This window comes from Hypanus sabinus, unplaced genomic scaffold (genome assembly GCF_030144855.1).
Source record: "Hypanus sabinus isolate sHypSab1 unplaced genomic scaffold, sHypSab1.hap1 scaffold_556, whole genome shotgun sequence".
NCBI lineage: Eukaryota > Metazoa > Chordata > Chondrichthyes > Myliobatiformes > Dasyatidae > Hypanus > Hypanus sabinus.
Window position 1 is genome coordinate 1 of NW_026781417.1, and position 27,197 is coordinate 27,197.

At 46.7% G+C, this 27,197-nt stretch overlaps 1 protein-coding gene across 1 annotated transcript in view; it reads right to left on the bottom strand.

Moving 5' to 3' along the window:
- Positions 1 to 713: 713 nt before the first annotated feature.
- LOC132389398 (oncoprotein-induced transcript 3 protein-like) overlaps positions 714 to 27,197 on the bottom strand; it is a gene marked incomplete at its 3' end in the record, with an annotated part of 48,820 nt that continues 22,336 nt past the window's right edge. The window contains exons 4-6 of the mRNA XM_059961922.1: positions 7,141 to 7,288; positions 6,744 to 6,820; positions 714 to 878 (exon numbers count right to left, since the gene is read on the bottom strand). Coding sequence (XP_059817905.1) covers positions 714 to 878; positions 6,744 to 6,820; positions 7,141 to 7,288 — 390 coding nt within the window. The remainder of the gene's footprint in view (positions 879 to 6,743; positions 6,821 to 7,140; positions 7,289 to 27,197) is intronic.

Consider the following 27,197-nt stretch of genomic DNA (forward strand, 5'->3'; position numbering starts at 1 on the left):
GAATTCTTTAATCACTCTCCGAGGATGGCTTGCCTGACTTTAATAGAAACTGTTCAGTGGCGTCCCCCCCCACCCCGCAAGTGGAGCATTCTGACTGGCTGCATCACCACCTGGTATGTGGGGACGGTGCAATTGGACAAGATTGAAATAAGTTGCAAAAACTTACAAATTTACCAACATGGGTACTAGTCTCCGTGTATCTGAGAAATCTTCAAGGAGGGATGCTTTAGGAAGGCGACATCCATCATTAAGGATACCCACCACCCAGGACAAGCTCTCTTCACACTGTTACCTTCAGGTAGGAGGTACAGAAGCCTGAAGGCACACACCTAGTGATTCAGGAACAGCTCTTCCCCTCTGCCATCCGATTCCTAAATGGGCATTGAACCCATGAACACAACCTCACTACTTTTCTCATTTCCTATTTACTTAACTATTTAATAGTCATATCTATGCTTGATGTAACTCAGTTTGTTTTCCCTATATCTATTTATCATGTATCGCAATGTACTGCTGCCGTAAAGTTAACATGTTCCACAACATAACTCTGTGATATAAATCCTGATTCGGAGACAGGTCCCTCACACAGGGAGTTGTGAGCGACTGAAATTCCCCACAAGGGGTGGTAGAGTCAGATACATTAGTCTTTCGCTCTTTCCCTCACCCTCCACCCCACCTCCACACTCCAGTGTCACTGGGGAACGATGACCCACCTGTACAGTACACAGAATCATTCCCGGTTGTCGGCCACAGCCGATACACAAAGTAACCAGAGCAGTTTTTCACCCTGATCTCCTGGTTCTTCTCACAGGGGTTTTCATCCTTGCTGAAGCAGACGGTCCTGGTCACCTCCCCCTCTCCCACGTTGGGATGGGGACCTGGAATGAGATTTAGAAACTCTGTAAAATGTACCCGGTCCCACAGTACAGCAGGGAATGTGAATCAGGACCCACTGTAAATCAGTCAGCAGTGACGTGCTGTCTTCACACTCCATACCCCACCCTCCCTACAGCACCTGGTCTGAGAGTCCACCAGGTGAGGCCCTTATACAGTATGATTGACAGAATGAGAAGCCCAGACCCTGATGTGACTGACATCTGGTGAAGCCCCACCCCTGATGTGACTGACAGCTGGTGAAGCTCCACCCCTGATGTGACTGACATCTGGTGAAACCCCACCCCTGATGTGACTGACATCTGGTGAAGTCCCACCCCTGATGTGAGTGACATCTGGTGAAGCCCCACCCCTGATGTGACAGACAGCTGGTGAAGCCCCACCCCTGATATGACTGACATCTGGTGAAACCCGACCCCTGATGTGACAGACAGCTGGTGAAGCCCCACCCCTGATGTGACTGCAATCATGTTAATCTCCACCCCTGATGTGACTGAAATCAGGTTAAGCCCCACCCCTGATGTGACTGACATCTGGTGAAGCCCCACCCCTGAAGTGACTGACATCTGGTGAAACCCCACCCCTGATGTGACAGACAGCTGGTGAAGCCCCACCCCTGATGTGACTGCAATCATGTTAATCTCCACCCCTGATGTGACTGAAATCAGGTTAAGCCCCACCCCTGATGTGACTGACATCTGGTGAAGCCCCACCCCTGATGAGACTGACATCTGGTGAAGTCCCACCCCTGATGTGACTGACATCTGGTGAAGCCACACCCCTGATGTGACTGACATCTGGTGAAACCCCACCCCTGATGTGACTGACATCTGGTGAAACCCGACCCCTGATGTGACAGACAGCTGGTGAAGCCCCACCCCTGATGTGACTGCAATCATGTTAATCTCCACCCCTGATGTGACTGAAATCAGGTTAAGCCCCACCCCTGATGTGACTGACATCTGGTGAAGCCCCACCCCTGAAGTGACTGACATCTGGTGAAACCCCACCCCTGATGTGACAGACAGCTGTTGAAGCCCCACCCCTGATGTGACTGCAATCATGTTAATCTCCACCCCTGATGTGACTGAAATCAGGTTAAGCCCCACCCCTGATGTGACTGACATCTGGTGAAGCCCCACCCCTGATGAGACTGACATCTGGTGAAGTCCCACCCCTGATGTGACTGACATCTGGTGAAGCCACACCCCTGATGTGACTGACATCTGGTGAAGCCACACCCCTGATGTGACTGACATCTGGTGAAACGCCACCCCTGATGTGACTGACAGCTGGTGAAAACCCACCCCTGATATGACTGACATCTGGTGAAACCCCACCCCGGATGTGACTGAAATCAGGTGAAACCCCATCCCTGACGTGACTGACATCTGGTGAAACCCCACCCCTGATGTGACTGACATCTGGTGAAGCCCCACCACTGATGTGACTGACATCTGGTGAAGGCTCACCCCTGATGTGACTGACATCTGGTGAGCCCCTCCACTGATGTGACTGACCTCTGGTGAAGCCCCACACCTGATATGACTGAAATCAGGTTAAGCCCCACCCCTGATGTGACTGACATCTGGTGAAGCCCCACCCCTGATGAGACTGAAATCAAGTGAAGCCCCACCCCTGATGTGACTGACATCTGGCGAAGCCCCACCCCTGATACGACTGAAATCAGGTGAAGCCCCACCCCTGATGTGACTGAAATCAGGTGAAGCCCCACCCCTGATGTGACTGACATCTGGCGAAGCCCCACCCCTGATACGACTGAAATCAGGTGAAGCCCCATCCCTGATGTGACTGACATCTGGTGAAGCCCCACCCCTGATACGACTGAAATCAGGTGAAGCCCCATCCCTGATGTGACTGACATCTGGCGAAGCCCCACCCCTGATGTGACTGACATCTGGTGAAGCCCCACCCCTGATGTGACTGACATCTGGCGAAGCCCCACCCCTGATATGACTGACAGCTGGTGAAGCCCCACCCCTGAGGTGACTGAAATCAGGTTAAGCCCCACCCCTGATGTGACTGAATTCAAGTTAATCCCCACCCCTGATGTGACTGACATTAGGTGAAGCTCCACCCCTGATGTGACTGACAGCTGGTGAAACCCCACCCCTGATGTGACTGACAGCTGGTGAAACCCCACCCCTGATGTGACTGACAGCTGGTGAAACCCCACCCCTGATATGACTGACATCTGGTGAAACCCCACCCCTGATGTGATGACAGCTGGTGAAGCCCCACCCCTGATGTGACTGAAGTCAGGTTAAGCGTCACCCCTGATGTGACTGACATCTGGTGAAACCCCACCCCTGATGTGACTGACATCTGGTGAAGGCTCACCCCTGATGTGACTGACATCTGGTGAGCCCCTCCACTGATGTGACTGACCTCTGGTGAAGCCCCACCCCTGATACGACTGAAATCAGGTGAAGCCCCACCCCTGATGTGACTGACATCTGGTGAAGCCCCACCCCTGATGTGACTGAAATCAGGTGAAGCCCCACCCCTGATGTGACTGACATCTGGCGAAGCCCCACCCCTGATACGACTGAAATCAGGTGAAGCCCCACCCCTGATGTGAGTGACATCTGGTGAAGCCCCATCCCTGATGTGACTGACATCTGGCGAAGCCCCACCCCTGATGTGACTGAAATCAGGTGGTGCCCCACCCCTGATGTGACTGACATCTGGTGAAGCCCCACCCCTGATGTGACTGACATCTGGTGAAGCCCCACCCCTGATGTGACTGAAATCAGGTGAAGCCCCACCCCTGATGTGACTGACATCTGGTGAAGCCCCATCCCTGATGTGACTGACATCTGGCGAAGCCCCACCCCTGATGAGACAAATCAGGTGAAGCCCCACCCCTGATGTGACTGACATCTGGTGAAGCCCCACCCCTGATACGACTGAAATCAGGTGAAGCCCCACCCCTGATGTGACTGACATCTGGTGAAGCCCCACCCGATGTGACTGAAATCAGGTGAAGCCCCACCCCTGATGTGACTGACATCTGGCGAAGCCCCACCCCTGATACGACTGAAATCAGGTGAAGCCCCACCCCTGATGTGAGTGACATCTGGTGAAGCCCCATCCCTGATATGACTGACAGCTGGTGAAGCCCCACCCCTGAGGTGACTGAAATCAGGTTAAGCCCCACCCCTGATGTGACTGAATTCAAGTTAATCCCCACCCCTGATGTGACTGACATTAGGTGAAGCTCCACCCCTGATGTGACTGACAGCTGGTGAAACCCCACCCCTGATGTGACTGACAGCTGGTGAAACCCCACCCCTGATGTGACTGACAGCTGGTGAAACCCCACCCCTGATATGACTGACATCTGGTGAAACCCCACCCCTGATGTGATGACAGCTGGTGAAGCCCCACCCCTGATGTGACTGAAATCAGGTTAAGCGTCACCCCTGATGTGACTGACAGCTGGTGAAACCCCACCACTGATGTGACTGACATCTGGTGAAGGCTCACCCCTGATGTGACTGACATCTGGTGAGCCCCTCCACTGATGTGACTGACCACTGGTGAAGCCCCACCCCTGATGAGACAAATCAGGTGAAGCCCCACCCCTGATGTGACTGAAATCAGGTGAAGCCCCACCCCTGATGTGACTGACATCTGGCGAAGCCCCACCCCTGATACGACTGAAATCAGGTGAAGCCCCACCCCTGATGTGACTGACATCTGGTGAAGCCCCACCCCTGATGTGACTGAAATCAGGTGAAGCTCCACCCCTGATGTGACTGACATCTGGCGAAGCCCCACCCCTGATACGACTGAAATCAGGTGAAGCCCCACCCCTGATGTGAGTGACATCTGGTGAAGCCCCATCCCTGATGTGACTGACATCTGGCGAAGCCCCACCCCTGATGTGACTGAAATCAGGTGGTGCCCCACCCCTGATGTGACTGACATCTGGTGAAGCCCCACCCCTGATGTGACTGACATCTGGTGAAGCCCCACCCCTGATGTGACTGAAATCAGGTGAAGCCCCACCCCTGATGTGACTGACATCTGGTGAAGCCCCATCCCTGATGTGACTGACATCTGGCGAAGCCCCACCCCTGATGAGACTGAAATCAGGTGAAGCCCCACCCCTGATGAGACAAATCAGGTGAAGCCCCACCCCTGATGTGACTGACATCTGGCGAAGCCCCACCCCTGATACGACTGAAATCAGGTGAAGCCCCACCCCTGATGTGACTGACATCTGGTGAAGCCCCACCCGATGTGACTGAAATCAGGTGAAGCCCCACCCCTGATGTGACTGAAATCAGGTGGTGCCCCACCCCTGATGTGACTGACATCTGGTGAAGCCCCACCCCTGATGTGACTGAAATCAGGTGGTGCCCCACCCCTGATGTGACTGACATCTGGTGAAGCCCCACCCCTGATGTGACTGAAATCAGGTGAAGCCCCACCCCTGATGTGACTGACATCTGGCGAAGCCCCACCCCTGAGGTGACTGAAATCAGGTTAAGCCCCACCCCTGATGTGACTGAATTCAGGTTGATCCCCACCCCTGATGTGACTGACATTAGGTGAAGCTCCACCCCTGATGTGACTGACAGCTGGTGAAACCCCACCCCTGATGTGACTGACAGCTGGTGAAACCCCACCCCTGATGTGACTGACAGCTGGTGAAACCCCACCCCTGATATGACTGACATCTGGTGAAACCCCACCCCTGATGTGACTGAAATCAGGTTAAGCGTCACCCCTGATGTGACTGACAGCTGGTGAAAACCCACCCCTGATACGACTGACACCTGGTGAAGTCCCACCCCTGATGTGACTGAAATCAGGTGAAGCCCCACCCCTGATGTGAGTGACATCTGGTGAAGACCCATCCCTGATGTGACTGACATCTGGCGAAGCCCCACCCCTGATGTGACTGAAATCAGGTGAAGCCCCACCCCTGATGTGACTGAATTCAGGTTAATCCCCACCCCTGATGTGACTGACATTTGGTGAAGCTCCACCTCTGATGTGACTGACAGCTGGTGAAACCCCACCCCTGATGTGACTGAAATCAGGTTAAGCCCCACCCCTGATGTGACTGACATCTGGTGAAGCCCCACCCCTGATGTGACTGACATCTGGTGAAGCCCCACCCCTGATATGACTGACATCTGGTGAAACCCCACCCCTGAAGTGACTGACATCTGGTGAAGCCCCACCCCTGATGTGACTGACATCTGGTGAAACCCGACCCCTGAAGTGACTGACATCTGGTGAAACCCCACCCCTGAAGTGACTGACATCTGGTGAAACCCCACCCCTGAAGTGACTGACATCTTGTGAAGCCCCACCCCTGATGTGACTGACATCTGGTGAAGCCCCACCCCTGATGTGACTGAAATCAGGTTAAGCCCCACCCCTGATGTGACTGACATCTGGTGAAGCCCCACCCCTGATGTGACTGACAGCTGGCGAAGCCCCACCCCTGATATGACTGACATCTGGTGAAGCCCCACCCCTGATGTGACTGACAGCTGGTGAAGCCCCACCCCTGATGTTCCTCACTTTGGGTTCAGATGCAAAGCCCAGACAGAGCATCAGTAAAAATTTTACCGACATTCAGAGAATTCACCAGCTCTGAATCCATGGAACGACAGCCCAGCTGGGAAACTCGAGGAAGTTGGAACTCCTCCACTGGACTTCACGAGGATCCAGGGCTGGAGTGTGATCTGGGTAACTGTTGGAAGCCCTCTCAGGGAGTTTGAGATCTGTGTTTGTATTTGTACGTGAAGGGATCTGTCATCAGTCAGACCCTGTCTGGAAATAACTGAGCCACACTCTGACCCTACCGTTTAACCAGCCTGATTTCTTCCCGCAGCAGCAACCCTGTGGAACGACCATCTCGGGAATCTTCGATCCTCCGGAACTGAAACAACAATCAGAGAGTCAGTCCCTGATCTGAGGGAATTTATTCACTCAGAGAGACACGGGAAATTATACTCACCCTGTCCGTACCCTGTCTCTGGTCAATAACCCCCCAATCCTGGGAATTCCCTCTCTGTTGTACCTCTCCCTTGTCTCTACCCCGAGAATATGGGATCTCCCCTCTCCCTGTGTTTACTCCCCATCTCAGTGTAGTCACTGATGATCCCGGTCTCCCTGCATTTCCCATTCACACACCCCTTGTTCCCCTGTTTACATTCCCCTTCTGTGTCCAGTTTCTCAGTGATTATCTCCTCACTTTACCTGTTAAATCTGTACCATCCCACTGCAAGATTTTTATCTCCCTTCCATTCTCCACCGGTACACTTTGTGCAGTTACAATCCGTGCTCCTCCAGGGCTGATCCAGGACGGTGTGGGTATCACACGGATCACCGAGTGCGGAGTCTGTGACTGAGGGACAGAACGATGTTCAGTGTTAATGTACAGCTCACGTTCCCCATCCTCTTTCTCTGCCAACCACAACCCCCATCTGCACTTCCACCCTCAGCAACCCCTGGGCAAGGGATGTCCTTGAGTCAGTGGGGGTGGTGGTGAGCTGACTTCTTGATCTGCTGCAGTCCTTGATATGTGGGGACACCCACATTGATTTCGCGAGTTCCAGGGTTTTGACCCAGAGATGCTGAAGGAACAGCAATGTATTTCCAAGTCAGAACAGTGTGTGGCTTAAAGGGAGACTTCCAGAAAATTTCCCACAAGCACACCCCTTCCCATGGCTCCCTCTCAGCTCCCCCCCGATAGTCACCTTACTTCATCCCAAACCCAAGACCTTAATCCCATCCCCAACCTTCAGTCTTTCTCCACTTCCGCTTCTTCTGCTGCCTCCTCCCACGTTCATTCCTCACCTCATGGTCTTCTCTCCACCTCGGTCTTTCCCCTCCTACCCCTCCAGTCTCCTTCACTCTTCCTCACCACAGATTTTACAATGTTTTTGAACTCCCCATATGTGGCAGGGCAGACTGGGCCAGATGGATACAGGAAAGATAGGAAGCTTTAAAGGGTGTGCTCAGGCATTTTCACTGAGGCTGTTTCTCTTGGTCGGTGAGTCCAGGACAAGGGGCCACAGACTTAGATTTAGAGGGTACCCATTTAAAACAGAGATGAGGAGAAATTTTTTAGCCAGAGGGTCGTGGATTTATGGAATTTGTTGCCACATTCAGCTGTGGAGGCGCAATCATTGAGGGTGTTTAAGGAGGAGATTAATAAGTATCTAATCAGTCAGGGTATCAAGGGACATGGAGAAAAAGCCGGAAATCAGAACTAGATGGGAGAATAGTTTAGCTCATGGTGGAGTGGCGGAGCAGAATCGATGGGCCAAATGGCCCACTTCTGCTCCTTTGCCTTGTGATCTTTTATCATTGGAGCAGACAAGGATGAGAGGTGACTTGATAAAGGCGTACAAGATGGTAAGGGGCATCAATCGAACAGACATTTTTCCAGCGTGTAAGTGGCTAATACTAGGGGTCATAATTTTCAAAGGTAATTTTTTTAAACCGAGAGCGGTCGGTGCATGGAATGTCCTGTCAGGGGTGGTGGTAGAGTCAGATATATTAGGGGCATTTAAGAAACTCCCAGACAGGAACTGAAGTTACCTACACTAGGTCAGGAGTCTGATGGTTTGAGGGGTAGTGTGGGAGCTAAGGCTCCTGTACCTCCTTCCTGATGGCAGCAGTGAGAGGACAGCATGGACTGGATGGTGATGTCCTTGATGATGGATGCTGCTTGTAGATGTGTCTAATGGTGGGCGGGGTTTTTCCTGTGATGGACTGGGCTGCACCCACGACTGTTCTGATCTTGGGCATTGGTGTTACCATACCAGGCCGGGATGGGACCAGTCAGAAGTACTCTCCATAGCGCTTCTATAGAAGTTGATCAACATTTTTGGTGACAGACTGAATCTGTGCAAACTTCTCAGAAAGTCGAGGAGCTGCCATGCCTTCTTTGTCATGACACTTACATACTGGTCCCAGGACAGATCCTCTTATCGTACAAGATGTCTGTTCAAGAGTCTGATGACAGTGGGGGTAGAAGCTGTCCTTGAGCCTGGTGGTACGTGCTTTCAGACTTTTGTATCTACTGCCCGATGGGAGGGGAGATGAGAGACTGTCCGGGGTGGGGTCTTTGATTACGCTGGGTGCTTTAATGAGGCAGCAAGAAGGGTAAACAGAGTCTGTTTCTACTTCTACATGTCACAGTAATTCCAATATTCTAATAATTTCTGCTTAAGTAATCTAATAATAATTAGCTTATAATAACAAATTGTAACTGAAGACACAGCCGATTTATATAGGTGTACTGTGAAGAATATTATAATTGGACACGATTTTGACCATCTATTGTACAACACTCCCCAAACACCATTTTGACCATCTATTGTACAACATTCCCCAGACACAATTTTGACCATCTATTGTACAACATTCCCCAGACACAATTTTGACCATCTATTGTACAACACTCCCCAGACACCATCTTGACCAACGATTGTATAACAATCCACAGACACCGTCTTGACCATCTATAGTATAACACTCCCCAGACGCCATCTTAACCAACTATTGTACAACTGTCCCCAGACACCATCTTGACTATCAGTTGTACAACACTCCCCAGACACCATTGTAAAGGGGGTTTCTTTTTTTTCTTTGTTACTGTTGGGAAAGGGTTTCCTTTTGTTAACTAGCAGGAATGCTAATTTACTTATAACGAGAATGGTATTCCTTTGTAAACCAAATGGGGATTAATGTTCTTTCTTCTGAGTCTGTAAGCTTTTGTTGATGGGCTTTTGGGCAGATCGGCGCGAGGGGGTCGAGAGAGAGGACGCAATGCTCTAAGCTGGGCGAGGATCGGACCCCAAAGGGGGGTCCGAGGCCGGGAGATTCTCCGAGGGGGGGGGGGTGGATGAAGCTAGATGTGCTTGGTTGACCACTCGGAGGGTCCTGAGCTGTTTGGAGAGTCGAGGAGTTCGGAGGGTCCTGAGCTGCGAGTCGAGGAGTTCGGTGGGGATCGAATGGTGGCCAGAAGACTTCAGTAATTGAGCTCCAACGGTTGTGCACGAAGTGGTTTGGACTTTGATAAGTTTGGCGCCTTTTCTTTAATTTTCTCTTCATATATACTGTATCGTTATTAATCACTTAGTTATAGTAACCTTTATAAATTGTACTCATTTAATCGCATATGGTGTACTGTCTGGTTTTGGGCGAGGCGGGGACATCACACAGCATCCACACCAGCTGATTATCCAGTTTGGCGGGGCCGAAGGCTGCTCCCCCGAGACAAGAACGAGCTGAGCGAGCCTGAGGCGACCCAGGGAGTTACACCATCATGACCAACTATTGTACAACAGTCCCCAGACACCATCTTGACTATCGATTGTACAACACTCTCCAGACACCATCTTGACCGTCTATTGTACATCACTCCCCACACACCAGCTTGATCATCTATTGTACAACATTCCCCAGACACCATCTTGGCTATCGATTGTACAACACCACCCAGACACCATATTGACTATTGATTGTACAACACACACCAGACTAAATCACTCCCCACACACCATCTTGATCATCTATTGTACAACATTCCCCAGACACCATCTTGGCTATCGATTGTACAACACCACCCAGACACCATATTAACTATTGATTGTACAACACACACCAGACTAAATTTTGACTATCGATTGAACAACACTCCCCAGACACCATCTTGACCATCTACAGTGCAACACTCCCCAGACACCATCTTGACCATCTATTGTACAACACTCCCCAGACACCATCTTGACCGTCTATTGCACAACACTCCCCAGACACCATTTTGACTATCGATTGTACAACACTCCCCTGGCACCATCTTGATAACCTATTGTACAACACTCCTCAGACACAATCTTGACCATCGATTGTACAAAACTCCCCAGATACCAACCTGATCATCGATTGTACAACAATCCCCAGACACCATTTTGATCATCGATTGTTCAACATTCCCCAGACGCCATCTTGGCTATCAATTATACAACACCACCCAGACACCATATCAACTATTGATTGTACAACACACACCAGACTAAATTTTGACTATCGATTGAACAACACTCCCCAGACACCATCTTGACCATCTACAGTACAACACTCCCCAGACACCATCATGGCCATCTATTGCACAACATTCCCCAGATACCATCTTGACTATTGATTGTACAACACACACCAGACTAAATTTTGACTATCGATTGTACAACACTCCCCACACACCATCTTGATCATCGATTGTTCAACATTCCCCAGACGCCATCTTGGCTATCAATTATACAACACCACCCAGACACCATATCAACTATTGATTGTACAACACACACCAGACTAAATTTTGACTATCGATTGAACAACACTCCCCAGACACCATCTTGACCATCTACAGTACAACACTCCACAGACACCATCTTGACTATCAATTGTACAACACTACCCAGACACCATCTAGACGATCTATTGTACAGCAGTCCCCAGACACCATTTTGACTATCGATTGTACAACACTCCCCTGGCACCATCTTGATAACCTATTGTACAACACTCCTCAGACACAATCTTGACCATCGATTGTACAAAACTCCCCAGATACCAACCTGATCATCGATTGTACAACAATCCCCAGACACCATTTTGACCATCTATTATTTCACACACCAGAATCCATACTGATCATCAATTGGACAACACCACCCAGACGCCATCTTGACTATCTATAGTACAACACTCCCCAGACACCATCTTGACTATCCATAGTACAACACTCCCCAGACACCATCTTGACTATTGATTGTACAACACTCCCCAGACACCATTTTGACCATCTATTATTTAGCACACACCAGAATCCATTTTGACTATCGATTATACAACACTAACCAGACACCATACTGATCACCTATTGGACAACAAACCCCAGACACCATTTTGACTACCAATTGTACAACACTCCCCAGACACCATCTTGACCATCTACTGTACGACACTCCACAGACACCATCTTGACTATCAATTGTACAACACTCCCCAGACACCATCTTGACCATCGAATGTACAACACTCCCCATACACCATCTTGACTATGGATTGTACAACACCCCCCAGCACCATCTTGATAATCTATTGTACAACACTCCTCAGACACAATCTTAACCATCGATTGTACAACACTCCCCAGAAAACAACCTGATCATCGATTGTACAACACTCCCCAGACACCATCATGGCCATCTATTGCACAACATTCCCCAGATACCATCTTGACTATTGATTTTACAACACACACCAGACTAGATTTTGACTGTCGATTGTACAACACTCCACAGACACCATCTTGACCATCTATTGTACGACTCTCCACAGACACAATCTTGACTATCAATTGTACAACACTACCCAGACACCATCTAGACGATCTATTGTACAGCAGTCCTCAGACACCATTTTGACTATCGATTGTACAACACTCCCCCGGCACCATCTTGATAATCTATTGTACAACACTCCTCAGACACAATCTTGACAATCGATTGTACAAAACTCCCCAGATACCAACCTGATCATCAATTGTACAACAATCCCCAGAAACCATTTTGACCATCTATTATTTAACACACACCAGAATCCGTTTTGACTATCGATTGTACAACACTAACCAGACACCATACTGACCACCTATTGGACAACAAACCCCAGACACCATTTTGACTACCAATTGTACAACCCTCCCCAGACACCATCTTGACCATCGAATGTACAACAGTCCCCAGACACCATTTTGACTATCGATTGTACAACACCCCCCAGCACCATCTTGATCATCGATTTTACAACACTCCCCAGACACCATCTTGGCCATCTATTGCACAACATTCCCCAGATACCATCTTGACTATTGATTGTACAACACACACCAGACTAAATTTTGACTGTCGATTGTACAACACTCCACAGATACCATCTTGACCATCTATTGTACGACTCTCCACAGACACCATCTTGACTAACAATTGTACAACACTACCCAGACACCATCTAGACGATCTATTGTACAGCAGTCCCCAGACACCATTTTGACTATCGATTGTACAACACTCCCCAGATACCAACCTGATCATCAATTGTACAACACACCCCAGACACCATCTTGACCATCTATTGTACAACATTCTCCAGAGACCATCTCGACTAGCGATTGTACAATACCACCCAGACACCATCTTGACTATCTATAGTACAACACTCCCCAGACACCATCTTGACTATGGATTGTACAACACCCCCCAGCACCATCTTGATAATCTATTGTACAACACTCCTCAGACACAATCTTAACCATCGATTGTACAACACTCCCCAGAAAACAACCTGATCATCGATTGTACAACACTCCCCAGACACCATCATGGCCATCTATTGCACAACATTCCCCAGATACCATCTTGACTATTGATTTTACAACACACACCAGACTAGATTTTGACTGTCGATTGTACAACACTCCACAGACACCATCTTGACCATCTATTGTACGACTCTCCACAGACACCATCTTGACTATCAATTGTACAACACTACCCAGACACCATCTAGACGATCTATTGTACAGCAGTCCTCAGACACCATTTTGACTATCGATTGTACAACACTCCCCCGGCACCATCTTGATAATCTATTGTACAACACTCCTCAGGCACAATCTTGACCATCGATTGTACAAAACTCCCCAGATACCAACCTGATCATCAATTGTACAACAATCCCCAGACACCATTTTGACCATCTATTATTTAACACACACCAGAATCCGTTTTGACTATCGATTGTACAACACTAACCAGACACCATACTGACCACCTATTGGACAACAAACCCCAGACACCATTTTGACTACCAATTGTACAACCCTCCCCAGACACCATCTTGACCATCTATTCTACAACACTCCCCAGACACCATTTTGACTATCAATTGTACAACACTCCCCAGACACCATCTAGACGATCTATTGTACCGCAGTCCCCAGACACTATCGTGACCATCGAATGTACAACAGTCCCCAGACACCATTTTGACTATCGATTGTACAACACCCCCCAGCACCATCTTGATAATCTATTGTACAACACTCCTCAGACACCATCTTGACTATGGATTGTACAACACCCCCCAGCACCATCTTGATAATCTATTGTACAACACTCCTCAGACACAATCTTAACCATCGATTGTACAACACTCCCCAGAAAACAACCTGATCATCGATTGTACAACACTCCCCAGACACCATCATGGCCATCTATTGCACAACATTCCCCAGATACCATCTTGACTATTGATTTTACAACACACACCAGACTAGATTTTGACTGTCGATTGTACAACACTCCACAGACACCATCTTGACCATCTATTGTACGACTCTCCACAGACACAATCTTGACTATCAATTGTACAACACTACCCAGACACCATCTAGACGATCTATTGTACAGCAGTCCTCAGACACCATTTTGACTATCGATTGTACAACACTCCCCCGGCACCATCTTGATAATCTATTGTACAACACTCCTCAGACACAATCTTGACAATCGATTGTACAAAACTCCCCAGATACCAACCTGATCATCAATTGTACAACAATCCCCAGAAACCATTTTGACCATCTATTATTTAACACACACCAGAATCCGTTTTGACTATCGATTGTACAACACTAACCAGACACCATACTGACCACCTATTGGACAACAAACCCCAGACACCATTTTGACTACCAATTGTACAACCCTCCCCAGACACCATCTTGACCATCGAATGTACAACAGTCCCCAGACACCATTTTGACTATCGATTGTACAACACCCCCCAGCACCATCTTGATCATCGATTTTACAACACTCCCCAGACACCATCTTGGCCATCTATTGCACAACATTCCCCAGATACCATCTTGACTATTGATTGTACAACACACACCAGACTAAATTTTGACTGTCGATTGTACAACACTCCACAGATACCATCTTGACCATCTATTGTACGACTCTCCACAGACACCATCTTGACTAACAATTGTACAACACTACCCAGACACCATCTAGACGATCTATTGTACAGCAGTCCCCAGACACCATTTTGACTATCGATTGTACAACACTCCCCAGATACCAACCTGATCATCAATTGTACAACACACCCCAGACACCATCTTGACCATCTATTGTACAACATTCTCCAGAGACCATCTCGACTAGCGATTGTACAATACCACCCAGACACCATCTTGACTATCTATAGCACAACACTCCCCAGACACCATCTTGACTATGGATTGTACAACACCCCCCAGCACCATCTTGATAATCTATTGTACAACACTCCTCAGACACAATCTTAACCATCGATTGTACAACACTCCCCAGAAAACAACCTGATCATCGATTGTACAACACTCCCCAGACACCATCTTGGCCATCTATTGCACAACATTCCCCAGATACCATCTTGACTATTGATTTTACAACACACACCAGACTAGATTTTGACTGTCGATTGTACAACACTCCACAGACACCATCTTGACCATCTATTGTACGACTCTCCACAGACACCATCTTGACTATCAATTGTACAACACTACCCAGACACCATCTAGACGATCTATTGTACAGCAGTCCTCAGACACCATTTTGACTATCGATTGTACAACACTCCCCCGGCACCATCTTGATAATCTATTGTACAACACTCCTCAGGCACAATCTTGACCATCGATTGTACAAAACTCCCCAGATACCAACCTGATCATCAATTGTACAACAATCCCCAGACACCATTTTGACCATCTATTATTTAACACACACCAGAATCCGTTTTGACTATCGATTGTACAACACTAACCAGACACCATACTGACCACCTATTGGACAACAAACCCCAGACACCATTTTGACTACCAATTGTACAACCCTCCCCAGACACCATCTTGACCATCTATTCTACAACACTCCCCAGACACCATTTTGACTATCAATTGTACAACACTCCCCAGACACCATCTAGACGATCTATTGTACCGCAGTCCCCAGACACTATCGTGACCATCGAATGTACAACAGTCCCCAGACACCATTTTGACTATCGATTGTACAACACCCCCCAGCACCATCTTGATAATCTATTGTACAACACTCCTCAGACACAATCTTAACCATCGATTGTACAACACTCCCCAGAAACCAACCTGATCATCGATTTTACAACACTCCCCAGACACCATCTTGGCCATCTATTGCACAACATTCCCCAGATACCATCTTGACTATTGATTGTACAACACACACCAGACTAAATTTTGACTGTCGATTGTACAACACTCCACAGACACCATCTTGACCATCTATTGTACGACTCTCCACAGACACCATCTTGACTATCAATTGTACAACACTACCCAGACACCATCTAGACGATCTACTGTACAGCAGTCCCCAGACACCATTTTGACTATCGATTGTACAACACTCCCCCGGCACCATCTTGATAATCTATTGAACAACACTCCTCAGACACAATCTTGACCATCGATTGTACAAAACTCCCCAGATACCAACCTGATCATCAATTGTACAACAATCCCCAGACACCATTTTGACCATCTATTATTTAACACACACCAGAATCCATTTTGACTATCGATTGTACAACACTAACCAGACACCATACTGATCATCAATTGGACAACACCACCCAGACACCATCTTGACTATCTATAGTACAACACTCCCCAGACAACATCTCGACTATCTATAGTACAACACTCCCCAGACACCATCTTGACTATCTATAGTACAACACCCCAGACACCATCTTGACTATTGATTGTACAACACTCCCCAGACACCATTTTGACCATCTATTATTTAGCACACACCAGAATCCATTTTGACTATCGATTATACAACACTAACCAGACACCATACTGACCACCTATTGGACAACAAACCCTAGACAACATTTTGACTACCAATTGTACAACACTCCCCAGACACCATCTTGACCATCTATTGCACGACACTCCACAGACACCATCTTGACTATCAATTGTAAAACACTATCCAGATACCATCCAGATGATCTATTGTACAGCAGTCCCCAGACACTATCTTGACTATCAAATGTACAACACTCCCCAGACACCATCTTGACCATCTATTGTACAACACTCCCCAGACACCATTTTGACTATCAATTGTACAACACTCCCCAGACACCATCTAGACGATCTATTGTACCGCAGTCCCCAGACACTATCGTGACCATCGAATGTACAACAGTCCCCAGACACCATTTTGACTATCGATTGTACAACACCCCCCAGCACCAGCTTGATAATCTATTGTACAACACTCCTCAGACACAATCTTAACCATCGATTGTACAACACTCCCCAGAAACCAACCTGATCATCGATTTTACAACACTCCCCAGACACCATCTTGGCCATCTATTGCACAACATTCCCCAGATACCATCTTGACTATTGATTGTACAACACACACCAGACTAAATTTTGACTGTCGATTGTACAACACTCCACAGACACCATCTTGACCATCTATTGTACGACTCTCCACAGACACCATCTTGACTATCAATTGTACAACACTACCCAGACACCATCTAGACGATCTATTGTACAGCAGTCCCCAGACACCATTTTGACTATCGATTGTACAACACTCCCCCGGCACCATCTTGATAATCTATTGAACAACACTCCTCAGACACAATCTTGACCATCGATTGTACAAAACTCCCCAGATACCAACCTGATCATCAATTGTACAACAATCCCCAGACACCATTTTGACCATCTATTATTTAACACACACCAGAATCCATTTTGACTATCGATTGTACAACACTAACCAGACACCATACTGATCATCAATTGGACAACACCACCCAGACACCATCTTGACTATCTATAGTACAACACTCCCCAGACAACATCTCGACTATCTATAGTACAACACTCCCCAGACAACATCTCGACTATCTATAGTACAACACTCCCCAGACACCATCTTGACTATCTATAGTACAACACTCCCCAGACACCATCTTGACTATTGATTGTACAACACTCCCCAGACACCATTTTGACCATCTATTATTTAGCACACACCAGAATCCATTTTGACTATCGATTATACAACACTAACCAGACACCATACTGACCACCTATTGGACAACAAACCCTAGACAACATTTTGACTACCAATTGTACAACACTCCCCAGACACCATCTTGACCATCTATTGCACGACACTTCACAGACACCATCTTGACTATCAATTGTAAAACACTATCCAGATACCATCCAGATGATCTATTGTACAGCAGTCCCCAGACACTATCTTGACTATCAAATGTACAACACTCCCCAGACACCATCTTGACCATCGAATGTACAACAGTCCCCAGACACCATCTTGACTATCGATTGTACAACACCCCCCGGCACCATCTTGATAATCTATTGTACAACATTCTCCAGAGACCATCTCGACTATCGATTGTACAACACCACCCAGACACAATCTTGATCATCAATTGGACAACACACCCCAGACACCATCTTGACCATCTATTGTACAACATTCTCCAGAGACCATCTCGACTATCGATTGTACAACACTACCCAGACAACATCTTGACCATCTACTGTAGAACATTCCCCAGACACCATCTTGGCTATCAATTATACAACACTACCCAGACACCATCTGGACGATCTATTGTACAGCAGTCCCCAGACACCATTTTGACTATCGATTGTACAACACTCCCCTGGCACCATCTTGATAACCTATTGTACAACACTCCTCATTCACAATCTTGACCATCAATTGTACAAAACTCCCCAGATACCAACCTGATCATCAATTGTACAACAATCCCCAGACACCATTTTGACCATCTATTATTTAGCACACCCCAGAATCCATTTTGACTATCGATTGTACAACACTAACCAGACACCATACTGACCACCTATTGGACAACAAACCCCAGACACCATTTTGACTACCAATTGTACAACACTCCACAGACACCATCTTGACTATCAATTGTACAACATTCTCCAGAGACCATCTCGACTATCGATAGTACAACACCACCCAGACACCATCTTGACTATCTATAGTACAACACTCCCCAGACACCATCTTGACTATTGATTGTACAACACTCCCCAGACACCATTTTGACCATCTATTATTTAACACACATCAGAATCCATTTTGACTATCGATTGTGCAATACTAACCAGTCACCATACTGACCACCTATTGGACAACAAACCCCAGACACCATTTTGACTACAAATTGTACAACACTCCCCAGACACCATCTGGACGATCTATTGTACAGCAGTCCCCAGACACCATCTTGACCATCGAATGTACAACACTCCCCAGATACCAACCTGATCATCGATTGTACAACAATCCCCACACACCATCTTGATCATCGATTGTACAACACTCCCCAGAAACCAACCTGATTATCGATTGTACAACACTCCCCAGACACCATCTTGGCCATCTATTGCACAACATTCCCCAGATACCATCTTGACTATCGAATGTACAACATTCCCTTGGCACCATCTTGACCATTAATTGTTCAACACTCCCTGCGCACCATCTTGACCATATATTGTACAACTCTCGTCAGACACCATCTTGATCATCGATTGTACAACACTCCCCAGACACCATCCTGACTATCGATTGTACAACACTCCGCAGACACCATCTTGACTATTGATTGTACAACACTCCCCAGACACCATCTTGGCCATCTATTGCACAACATTCTTCTGATACCATCTTGACTATCGAATGTACAACATTCCCCAGACACCATCTTGGCTATGGATTGTACACCACCACCCAGACACCATATTGACTATTGATTGTACAACACACACAAGACTAAATTTTGACTATCGATTGAACAACACTCCCCAGACACCATCTTGACCATCTACAGTACAACACTCCACAGACACCGTCTTGACCATCTATTGTACGACTCTCCACAGACACCATCTTGACTACCAATTGTACAACACTACCCAGACACCATCTAGACGATCTATTGTACAGCAGTCCCCAGACACCATCTTGACTATCGATTGTACAACACTCCCCCGGCACCATCTTGATAATCTATTGTACAACACTCCTCAGGCACAATCTTGACCATCGATTGTACAAAACTCCCCAGATACCAACCTGATCATCGATTGTACAACAATCCCCACACACCATCTTGATCATCAATTGGACAACACACCCCAGAATCCATTTTGACGATCAATTGTACAACACTAACCAGACACCATACTGATCATCAATTGGACAACAAACCCCAGACACCATTTTGACTACCAATTGTACAACACTCCCCAGACACCATCTAGACGATCTATTGTACAGCAGTCCCCAGACACCATCTTGACTATCGATTGTACAACACTCCCCCGGCACCATCTTGATAATCTATTGTACAACACTCCTCAGGCACAATCTTGACCATCGATTGTACAAAACTCCCCAGGTACCAACCTGATCATCGATTGTACAACAATCCCCACACACCATCTTGATCATCAATTGGACAACACACCCCAGAATCCATTTTGACGATCAATTGTACAACACTAACCAGACACCATACTGATCATCAATTGGACAACAAACCCCAGACACCATTTTGACTACCAATTGTACAACACTCCCCAGACACCATCTTGACCATCTATAGTACAACACTCCCCAGACACCATCTTGACTATCTATTGTACAATACTCCCCAGACACCATCTTGACTATTGATTGTACAACACTCCCCAGACACCATTTTGACCATCTATTATTTAGCACACACCAGAATCCATTTCGGCTATTGATTATACAACACTAACCAGACACCATACTGACCACCTATTGGACAACAAACCCCAGACACCATTTTGACTACCAATTGTACAACACTCCCCAGACACCATCTTGACCATCTATTGTATGACACTCCACAGACACCATCTTGACTATCAATTGTACAACACTACCCAGACACCATCTAGACGATCTATTGTACAGCAGTCCCCAGACACTATCTTGACTATCAAATGTAAAACTCTCCCCAGACTCCATCTTGATAATCTATTGTACAACACTCCTCAGACACAATCTTGACCATCGATTGTACAACACTCCCCAGATACCAACCTGATCATCGATTGTACAACACCCCCCAGACACCATCTTGACCATCTATTGCACAACACTCCCCAGATACCATCTTGACCATCTGTTGTACATTCCATTGGCACCATCTTGACCATCAATTGTTCAACACTCCCTGCGCACCATCTTGACCATTTATTGTACAACTCCCGTCAGACACCATCTTGATCATCGATTGTACAACACTCCCCAGACACCATCCTGACTATCGATTGTACAACACTACCCAGACCCCATCTTGACCATCGATTGTACATCACTCCCCACACACAATCTTGATCATCGATTGTTCAACACTCCCCAGACACCATCTTGCCCATCTATTGTACAACGTTCCCCAGACACCACTTTGGCTATCGATTGTACATCACTCCCCAGACACCATACTGACCATCTATTGGACAACAAACCACAGACACCATTTTGACTATCAATTGTACAACACTCCCCAGACACCATCTTGACCATCTACAGTACAACATTCCCAGACACCATCTTGACCATCGATTGTACAACTCCCCAGATACCAACCTGATCATCGATTGTACAATCCCCACACAGCATCTTGGTCATCGATTGTACAACATACCCCAGACACCATCTTGACCAGCTATTGTACAAAACTCCGCAGACAACATCTTGACTATCGATTGTACAACACGACCCAGACACCATCTTGACCATCTGTTGTACAACACTCTCCAGACACCATCTTGACTATCGATTGAAGAACACTGCACAGACACCTTCTTGACCATCAATAGAACAACACTCCCCAGACACCATTTTGACCATCTATTGTACAACACACCCCAGACACTATCTTGACCATCGATTGTACAACACTCTCCAGACACTATCTTGACCATCTATTGTACAACACACACCAGACACCATCTTGACCATCTATTGCACAACACTCCCCAGATATCATCTTGGCCATCAATTGTACAAACTCAGCAGACAGCATCTTCACCATCTATTCTGCAACACTCCCTAGACACAATCTTGACTATTGATTGTACAAAACTCCCATACACCATCTTGACCATCTACAGTACAACACTCCCCAGACACCATCTTGACCATCTATTGTACAACACTCGCCTGACACCATCCTTACTATCGATTGTACAACACTCCCCAGAGGCCATCTTGAACATCGATTGTACAACGCTCCCCAGACACCATCTTGACTATCTATAGTGCAACACTCCCCAGACACCATCTTGACTATTGATTGTACAATACTCCCCAGACACAATTTTGACCATCTATTATTTAGCACACACCAGAATCCGTTTTGACCATCGATTGTGCAACACTAACCAGACACCATACTGACTACCTATTGGAAAACAAACCCCAGACACCATTTTGACTACCAATTGTACAACACTCCCCAGACACCATCTTGACCATCTATTGTACGACACTCCACAGACACCATCTTGACTATCAATTGTACAACACTCCCCAGACACCATCTTGACCATCGAATGTACAACAGTCCCCATACACCATTTTGACTATCGATTGTACAACACCCCCCGGCACCATCTTGATAATCTATTGTACAACACTCCTCAGACACAATCTTGACCATCGATTGTACAACATTCTCCAGAGACCATCTCGACTATCGATTGCACAACACCACCCAGACACCATCTTGACTATCTATAGTTCAACACTCCCCAGACACCATCTTGACTATTGATTGCACAACACTCCCCAGACACCATTTTGACTACTAATTGTACAACACTCCGCAGACACAATCTAGACGATCTATTGTACAGCAGTCCCCAGACACTATCTTGACTATCAAATGTACAACACTCCCCAGACACCATCTTGACCATCGAATGTACAACAGTCCCAGGACACCATTTTGACTATCGATTGTACAATACACCCCAGCACCAATTTGATAATCTATTGTACAACACTCCTCAGACACAATCTTGACCATCGATTGTACAACACTCCCCAGATACCAACCTGATCATCAATTGTACAACACTCTCCAGACACCATCTTGACCATCTATTGCACAACACTCCCCAGATACCATCTTGGCTATCGAATGTACAACATTCCCTTGGCACCATCTTGACCATCTATTGTACAACTCCCGTCAGACACCATCTTGATCATCGATGGTACAACACTCCCCAGACACCATCCTGACTATCGATTGTACAACACTACCCAGACAACATCTTGACCATCCACTGTAGAACATTCCCCAGACACTATCTTGGCTATCAATTATACAACACCACCCAGACACCATATCAACTATTGATTGTACAACACACACCAGACTAAATTTTGACTATCGAATGAACAACACTCCCCAGACACCAACTTGACCATCTACAGTACAACACTCCACAGACACCATCTTGACCATCTTTTGTACGACACTCCACAGACACCATCTTGACTATCAATTGTACAACACTACCCAGACACCATCTAGACGATCTATTGTACAGCAGTCCCCAGACACCATTTTGACTATCGATTGTACAACACTCCCCTGGCACCATCTTGATAAACTATTGTACAACACTCCTCAGACACAATCTTGACCATCGATTGTACAAAACTACCCAGATACCAACCTGATCATCGATTGTACAACAATCCCCAGACACCATTTTGACCATCTATTATTTAACACACACCAGAATCCATTTTGACTATCGATTGTACAACACCCCCGGCACCATCTTGATAATCTATTGTACAACACTCCTCAGACACAATCTTGACCATCGATTGTACAACATTCTCCAGAGACCATCTCGACTATCGATTGTACAACACCACCCAGACACCACCTTGACTATCTATAGTACAACACTCCCCAGACACCATCTTGACTATCTATAGTACAACACCCCCCAGACACCATCTTGACTATTGATTGTACAACACTCCCCAGACACCATTTTGACCATCTATTATTTAGCACACACCAGAATCCATTTTGACTATCGATTATACAACTCTAACCAGACACCATACTGACCACCTATTGGACAACAAACCCTAGACACCATTTTGACTACCAATTGTACAACACTCCCCAGACACTATCTTGATCATCTATTGTACGACACTACACAGACACCATCTTGACTATCAATTGTACAACACTCCCCAGACACCATCTTGACCATCGAATGTACAACAGTCCCCAGACACCATTTTGACTATCGATTGTACAACACCCCCCGGCACCATCTTGATAATCTATTGTACAACACTCCTCAGACACAATCTTGACCATCGATTGTACAACATGCTCCAGAGACCATCTCGACTATCGATTGTACAACACCACCCAGACACCATCTTGACTATTGATTGCACAACACTCCCCAGATACCAGTTTGACCATCTATTATTTAACACACACCAGAATCCATTTTGACTATCGATTGTACAACACTAACCAGACACCATACTGACCACCTATTAGACAGCAAACCCCAGACACCATTTTGACGATCTATTGTACAGCAGTCCCCAGACACTATCTTGACTATCAAATGTACAACACTCCCCAGACACTATCTTGACCATCGAATGTACAACACTCCCCTGACACCAACCTGATCATCGATTGTACAACACTCCCCAGACACCATCTTGACCATCTATTCTAGAACAGTCCCCAGACACCATCTTGACTATCGATTGTACATCACTCCCCACACACCATCTTGATAATCGATTGTTCAACACTCCCCAGACACCATCTTGCCCATCTATTGTAAAACATTCCCCAGACGCCATCTTGGCTATCAATTATACAACACCACCCAGACACCATATTAACTATTGATTGTACAACACACACCAGACTAAATTTTGACTATCGATTGAACAACACTCCCCAGACACCATCTTGACCATCTACAGTGCAACACTCCCCAGACACCATCTTGACCATCTATTGTACAACACTCCCCAGACACCATCTTGACCGTCTATTGCACAACACTCCCCAGACACCATCTTGACCATCCACATTGCAACACGCCCCAGACACCATCTTGACCAACGATTGTATAACAATCCACAGACACCGTCTTGACCATCTATAGTATAACACTCCCCAGACGCCATCTTAACCAACTATTGTACAACTGTCCCCAGACACCATCTTGACTATCGGTTGTACAACACTCCCCAGACACCATTGTAAAGGGGGTTTCTTTTTTTTCTTTGTTACTGTTGGGAAAGGGTCTCCATTTGTTAACTAGCAGGAATGCTAATTTACTGATAACGAGAATGGTATTCCTTTGTAAACCAAATGGGGATTAATGTTCTTTCTTCTGAGTCTGTAAGCTTTTCTTGACGGGCTTTTGGGCAGATCGGCGCGAGGGGGTCGAGAGAGAGGACGCAATGCTCTAAGCTGGGCGAGGATCGGACCCCAAAGGGGGGTCCGAGGCCGGGAGATTCTCCGAGGAGGGGGGGGGTGGATGAAGCTAGATGTGCTTGGTTGACCACTCGGAGGGTCCTGAGCTGTTTGGAGAGTCGAGGAGTTCGGAGGGTCCTGAGCTGCGAGTCGAGGAGTTCGGTGGGGATCGAATGGTGGCCAGAAGACTTCAGTAATTGAGCTCCAACGGTTGTGCACGAAGTGGTTTGGACTTTGATAAGTTTGGCGCCTTTTCTTTAATTTTCTCTTCATATATACTGTATCGTTATTAATCACTTAGTTATAGTAACCTTTATAAATTGTACTCATTTAATCGCATATGGTGTACTGTCTGGTTTTGGGCGAGGCGGGGACATCACACAGCATCCACACCAGCTGATTATCCAGTTTGGCGGAGCCGAAGGCTGCTCCCACGAGACAAGAACGAGCTGAGCGAGCCTGAGGCGACCCAGGGAGTTACACCATCATGACCAACTATTGTACAACAGTCCCCAGACACCATCTTGACCATCGATTGCATAACACGCCCGAGACACCATCTTGACCATCGATGGTACAACACTCCCCAGACACTGTCTTGACTATCGAATGTACAACACTCCCCAGACACCTTCTTGACCATCGAATTTACAACAGTCCCCAGACACCATTTTGACTATCGATTGTACAACACTCCCCTGGCACCATCTTGATAATCTATTGTACAACACTCCTCAGACACAATCTTGACCATCTATTGCACATCACTCCCCAGATACCATCTTGACTATCGAATGTACAACATTCCCTTGGCAGCATCTTGACCATCAATTGTTCAACACTCCCTGCGCACCATCTTGACCATCTATTGTACAACTCCCGTCAGACACCATCTTGATCATCGATGGTAAAACACTCCCCAGACACCATCCTGACTATCGATTGTACAACACTACCCAGACAACATCTTGACCATCTACTGTAGAACATTCCCCAGACACCATCTTGGCTATCAATTATACAACACCACACAGACACCAAATCAACTATTGATTGTACAACACACACCAGACTAAATTTTGACTATTGATTGAACAACACTCCCCAGACACCATTTTGACCATCTATTATTTCACACACCAGAATCCATTTTGACTATCGATTGTACAACACTAACCAGACACCATACTGATCATCAATTGGACAACACCACCCAGACGCCATCTTGACTATCTATAGTACAACACTCCCCAGACACCATCTTGACTATCCATAGTACAACACTCCCCAGACACCATTTTGACCATCTATTATTTAGCACACACCAGAATCCATTTTGACTATCGATTATACAACACTAACCAGACACCATACTGACCACCTATTGGACAACAAACCCCAGACACCATTTTGACTACCAATTCTACAACACTCCCCAGACACCATCTTGACCATCTACTGTACGACACTCCACAGACACCATCTTGACTATC